General features: G+C 43.2%; 1 protein-coding gene across 1 annotated transcript in view; it reads right to left on the bottom strand.

Moving 5' to 3' along the window:
* The window catches only part of PAFAH1B1 (platelet activating factor acetylhydrolase 1b regulatory subunit 1), a 49,584-nt gene continuing 42,852 nt past the window's right edge, over positions 1 to 6,732 (bottom strand). The window contains exons 9-10 of the mRNA XM_007937460.2: positions 1,126 to 1,282; positions 1 to 74 (exon numbers count right to left, since the gene is read on the bottom strand). Coding sequence (XP_007935651.1) covers positions 1 to 74; positions 1,126 to 1,282 — 231 coding nt within the window. The remainder of the gene's footprint in view (positions 75 to 1,125; positions 1,283 to 6,732) is intronic.

Here is a 6,732-nt window from a genome sequence, read left to right as displayed (position 1 = left end):
TCAACGGCACTCCCACACCTTTACTGTTTGATCTACACTGCCAGTAACCACATATGGTGCCGTCTTATGGAAATCTGGAAGAAAAAGAAAAGGCTTATTTTAAAATTAGACTGATTCAGATACAGTCAGTCTTTAATGAGCCACAAAAATCAGTTAAGTCCAAATGCCAGGAAATCCATCTTTTTCTACATACACATACCAACTGAAAAGGTATAAGCTCATCAACTGTTAGGGAAGTTGAGACTCAATGACTAAATCCTACATTAACCCTTCACTGCGAATGCAAACCTCATCTCAGCTGAATACTACTCAAATCTAACAAGGATACCCTCAATCTATCCATTTATTGAACACTGACTATGTCCCAGGCTTAGTACTAATGCTTTATATTCACAGTTAAGCCTTTGAACAATGCTGAGAGGTATTAGCCCTATTTTACTGAGGCTTAGCTTCATCATTAGATCCATCACACCCTGCTGCTGCTGTGTGCCAAGTCGATTCTGACTCATAGTGACCCTGTAGAGCAGAGCAGAACTGCTCCATAGGGTTTCCTAGGCTGTAATCCTCATGGCAACAGATCAGCAGTTCCTTTCCACACAGTGGGTTCAAACCACCATCCTTTCAGTTAACGACAAGCACTTAAGCACAGTGCCACTAGGGTTCTTTCATCATACTCTAGTGTATTATATTTTATTATATTTATTATCTTAAACTCTAGATTCAAAGACAGATAATACTGAAGGTGTTTATTAAACTTAAATTCCTTGAGTTCCTGATACCTAACAGTATTATCTGCCACAGGAAAGGTTTGAGTAAGATTTCCTTTCAGAAACTTATAAACTAGTAGGTGGTCAGTTAGTTTCCTCTTCCTAATTCTAGTTCAACCAATGTTGAACAGTGGAGAAAGTAATTTTTTATTATAAGGCTAAAGACAGAGACAGAGTTAAGGAAAGGACAATTTAAAACATATAGGAGGAATCCATAAAGTTTTCACTAGGCTTCTCTATTGTGCTGTGGAAGCATGTAGTTGTTTCTTACCTGGAAAAGTCCATGTGGTTATGTGAAACATTTTATGTCTGGCACTCCATAATCTAATTGCTCAGAGATGTCATAATGCGTACATACCCAAGGAGGTAACAAAGTGTTCGTGCGCATTGAGGGTCTTCATGCATCGCTTGTTCTTGTAATCCCATACACGTAAGGTCTTGTCATCAGCACAACTCAAAATAAACTTTCCCCCAGAATGGAACAGAACTCCACGTACCCAGTTATCATGACCCACCTTAAAAACAAAAAGGACGTTACTGAGATAACTGAAGAAAATCTCAATATGGACTATATTAATGTTAGATTTCTTGAATGTGAAAATATATTATGGTTATATTGAAGGTAATACCTTTGTTCTTTGGAGGTACATGCTGAAATATATGTGGTAAAGTACTCATGTACACACACACACAATGTAAAATGTTAAAAACTGTGACTCCAGGTGATTACACAGGTATTCAATGTACTGTTGCTGTATTTTCCTATAGGTTTACATTTTCTCAAAATAAAAGGTTAGGGGCAAAGTTTTAAAGGATGTCTATTCATTCCTCCATCTATCTACATTCCCTGCCCCAGCAGTCCCATTTCCTGTAATTCATCCTAAGGAATATTAAGTTATCCATGAAACACTGCAATCAAGTGTAGAAGAGTATCTAACAACATGAGAAAGTGTCATATATGTTCAAATTAGTTTGCTACAAAGTATGGTATGACACCATTTTCATTAAAAAAAGAAAAAAATAAATAACTATGTATTAATTTAAGCACAGAAAAAAAGGTTTAAAACTGTGGTCTGACAGTTTAGCCACTGGCTCCACGTAGCTCTTTAAATATAAATAAATAAAATATAAGAATTCAATTCCTTAGGTCCCAGGAGCCACAGTTTAAGAACTTAACAGCCACATGTGGCCAGTACCTGTAGTCCCCATACTGGATAGTATACAGACCATCATCTAGAAAAAATATACTTGGAAAGCGTTACTAGGTATGTGTGATAGTTGGAGCTGTGTGTCAGCTTGGCTGTACCCCAGTTCTGTGTGGTTGTTCCCATGATGGGATCGGATGACTATGTTCTGCGTGGCCAATCTGTTCAAGGGGAGGTTCCCTAGGGGTATGGCCTGCTTCCAGGATATCCAGGAACATCCTGGGAAGAGAGACATTCTTCTGTGGATCGAGATTCTGTTGTGCTACCTACAACTGTCCATGAGTGAGCAGTCCACCATTCGGCCTGGAGATCGTGGATTCGTCGTTCATTGGAGTCAATAGCTGGTGTACTGCCTGCCAGCCTTGAGATTCTCAGCCCCTGTGGTTGCAGGAGCCAGGAAAAGCCTCCAGCTTGACGTTTGATCCAGGGACTTTGGACTTGCCAGCTTCTATACGTGTGTGAGCCATTTTCCTAAGATAAATTTCTTTCTCTCTCTCTCTCTAAGCTTCGCTGGTTTTTGTTTCTCTAGAAAACCCAGTCTAACACATTTGGTACTGGGAGTGGTTCGAGAAAGACAAATTCATAAGGATGGGCTTCCTAGTTTGGTTCTCCAGTTTGATTCCTCTTAAAGACACTAGTGACCCTGTGTCTGTTAGTAAAGAGGGCCCTGCTAATCTGTGGCATGAGGTGGCAAAATTAATATGCTAAATAGCACCACCAATAGATCAAGTACTTGTGAGAAGTGACACTCTGGGTGATCAGATATTTGATACTTTTCTGCAATTTTGTCAGCATGAGGAGGTGGTAACGCTATACCTGAAAAGACCTACTTGATTTTGCTAACATGTACAGACAGAAACCTGGAGAATATGTATGGGAGTGGCTACTGAGGGTGTGGGATAATGGTGCAAGGAATGTAAAATTGGATGAGTCTGAATTTATTGATTTAGGCCCACTAAGTATGGATTCTTCATTCAATGTCTCAGTTCAAGAGGTCAGGAGAGGATCTAATAGTTTATTTGGTTGGCTTACTGAGGCATGGATTATGCGGTGGCCTACCTTAAGTCAAGTTGAAGTACCAGACCTGCCTTGGTATAATGCAGAAGAAAGAATCCAGAGGCTTAGGGAAATTGGCCTGTTAGACTGCATTTATCAGATTAGACCCCTAGAGCCAGAAATGGAGAGTCCAGAAGACACACCTTTCACCAGTACCGTGAGGAATAAATCTGTGAAGGGAGTTGCAGCATCCTTGAAGACTGCCGTGATTGCTATTTTATGTAAACCTCATTTGACAGTGGGAACTGCCCTAATTGAACTAAGACACTTAACTATGATGGGGCCAATTGGACCCCGTGGTAGTAGGGGCCAAGTGGTAGCAGTTAATCGACAAAGGCAAGGTTGGCATGGTTACCATAATGGACAGCAGAGTTGGAACACTAATCAGAATAGTCTGACACATGTGGAATTATGGCATTGGCTACTCGATCATGGTGTTCCTAGTAGTGAATTACATGGCAAGCCTACTAAATATTTACTTGATCTGTATAGACAGAAGAGTTCTAGGTCACGTGAACAGCAACCTAGATTGCATCGCCAGAATACAGAGTCACGACCTCTCAATCAATTCCCAGACTTGAGTCAGTTTACAGACCCACGACCCTTTGAATGAAGAGGAGGCCCGGTCCCTTTGAGGAAGGACATCACTACACTGCCAAAAATCTATAATGTCAGTCTTTCTCCTAGCCTTCTCCAAAGGGATCTGAGGCCTTTTATGAGAGTGACTGTTCACTGGGGAAAAGGAAATAATCAGACTTTTCAGGGATTACTGGACACTGGCGCTGAATTGACACTAATTCCAGGAGACCCAAAGCGTCATTGTGGCCCACCAGCCAGAGTGGGGGCATATGGAGGTCAAGTTACTGATGGAGTCTTAGCTAAGGTGTGTCTCACAGTGGGACCAGTGGGTCCCCAAACCCATCCTGTAGTGATTTCCCCAGTACCAGAATGCATAATTGGAATAGATATACTCAATAATTGGCAGAATTCCCACATTGGCTCCCTGACATGTGAAGTAAGGGCTATTATGGTAGGAAAAGCCAAGTGGAAGCCATTGGAACTGCCTCTACCTACAAAAAATAGTAAACCAAAAGCAGTACCGCATCCCTGGAGGGGTTGCAGAGATTACTGCCACCATCAAGGACTTGAAGGATGCAGGGGTGGTGATTTGACAACATTTCCATTTAATTCACCTATTTGGCCTATGCCCAAAACAGATGGATCTTGGAGAATGATAGTAGATTATCGTAAACTTAATCAGGTGGTGACTCCAATTGCAGCTGCTATTCCTGATGTGGTTTCATTGCCTGAGCAATTTAGTACATCTCCTGGTACTTGGTATGCAGCTATTGATCTGGCCAATATCTTTTTCTCGATACCAATTTCAAAAGACCATCAGAAGCAGTTTGCCTTCAGCTGGCAAGGCCAACAGTATACTTTTACAGTCCTTCCTCAGGGGTATATCAACTCCCCGGCACTACGTCATAATTTAGTCCATAGGGATCTTGATCGCCTTTCCCTTCCACAAGGTATCACACTGGTCCATTATATTGATGACATTATGATGACTGGACCTAGTAAAGAAGAAGTATCGATGACTCTAGACTTATTGGTGAGACATAATGCATGACAGAAGTTGGGAAATTAACCCAACAAAAATTCAGGCACCTTCCACCTCAGTGAAATTTCTAGGGGTCCAATGGTGTGGGGTATGTCGAGATATTCCTACTAAAGTGAAAGGTAAGTTATTGTATCTGGCTTCCCCACAACTAAAAAAGAGGCACAATGTCTGGTGGGTCTCTTTGGATTTTGGAGGCAACATATCCCTCATGTGGGTGTGTTGCTGTGGCCTATTTATCAAGTGACTCACAAAGCTGTTAGTTTTGAGTGGGGCCCAGAACAACAGAAGGCTCTGCAACAGGTTCAGGCTGCCATGCAGGCTGCTCTGCCACTTGGGCCTTTTGATCTGGCTGATCCAATGGTGCTTGAAGTGTCTGCAGTAGACAGAGATGCTGTTTGGAGCCTTTAGCAGGTCCCTATTAGTGAATCGCAATGTAGACCCTTGGGGTTTTGGAGCAAAGCCATGCCATCCTCTGCAAATAACTACTCTCCTTTTGAGAAACAGCTTTTGGCTTGTTACTGGGCTTTAGTAGAGACTGAACGCCTAACCATGGGCCACCAAGTGACCATGAGACCTGAGCTGCCCATCATGAACTGAGTGTTGTCTGACCCACCGAGTCATAAAGCTGGACGTGCACAGCAGCACTCCATCATTAAATGGAAGTGGTATATCAGAGATTGGGCTTAAGCAGGACCTAAAGGTACAAGTAAGTTGCATGAGGAAGTGGCCCAAACGCCTATGGTCTCCACTCCAGTCACATAACCTTCCCTGTCCCACTCTGCACCTATGGCCTGATGGGGAGTTCCTTATGATCAGTTGACTGAGGAAGAGAAAACTCGTGCCTGGTTTATAGATGGTTCTGCGCGATATGCAGGGACCACTTGAAAGTGGGGTTCTGCGCGATATGCAGGCACCACTTGAAAGTGGACAGCAGCAGCACTGCAGCCCCTTTCTGGAACTTCCTTAAAGAACAATGGTGAAGGGAAATCCTCCCAATGGGCAGAACTTCAAGCCGTGAATATGGCTGTTCACTTTGCATGGAATAAGAAATGGCCAGATATGAGATTATATATGGATTCATGGGCTGTAGCTAACGGCTTAGCTGGATGGTCTGGGACTTGGAAAGAGCATGATTGGAAGACTGGTGATAAGGATGTATGGGGAAGAGGTATGTGGATAGATCTCTCTGAATGGGCCAAAGGAGTAAAGGTATTTGTGTCTCATGTGAATGCCCACCAAAAGGTGACCTCAGCAGAGGAGGACTTTTAACAATCAGGTGGATAGGATGACATGTTCAGTGGAAGCCAGCCATCCTTTTTCCCCAGCTACTTCTGTCATTGCTCAATGGGCTCATGAACAAAGTGGTCAGGGTGGCAGGGATGGAGCTTATGCATGGGCTCAGCAACATGGACTCCTGTTTACCAAGGCTGATTTGGCTACTGCCACTGCTGAGTGCCCAATCTGCCAACAGCAGAGACCAACACTGAGTCCGTGATATGGAACCATTCCTCAGGGTGATCAGCTAGCAACCCGGTGGCAGGCTGATTACATTGGACCACTTCCACCATGGAAAGGACAGTGTTTGTTCTTACTGGAATAGATACTTATTCTGGATATGGATTCACCCTCCCTGCACACAATGCTTCTGCTAAAACCACCATCAATGGACTTACAGGATGCCTTATCCACCATCATGGTATCCCACACAGCATTGCTTTGGATCAAGGAACTCATTTCACAGCAAATGAAGTGCAGCAATAGGCTTATACTCATGGAATTCACTGGTCTTACCATATTCCCCATCATCCTGAAGCAGCTGGCTTGATGGATGGAATGGCCTCTTAAAAACACAAATATGGTGCCAGTGAGGTGGCAATATCTTGATGGGTTGGGGTAATGTTCTCCAGGAGGCTGTACATATGTGCTCTAAACCAGCGTCTAATATATGGTTCTGTTTCTCCAATAGCCAGGATTCGTGGGTCCAGGAACCAAGGGGTGGAAACAAGAGTGGTACCACTCACTATTACCCCTAGTGACCCACTCAAAAATTTTTTGCTTCCTGTCCCTGCTACCCTATGCTCTG

The sequence above is a fragment of the Orycteropus afer genome, unplaced genomic scaffold (assembly GCF_000298275.1).
Source record: "Orycteropus afer afer isolate SDZICR_OR568_19922 unplaced genomic scaffold, OryAfe1.0 scaffold00042, whole genome shotgun sequence".
Taxonomy (NCBI): Eukaryota; Metazoa; Chordata; class Mammalia; order Tubulidentata; family Orycteropodidae; genus Orycteropus; species Orycteropus afer.
This window is presented reverse-complemented; position numbering and strand designations above follow the sequence as displayed.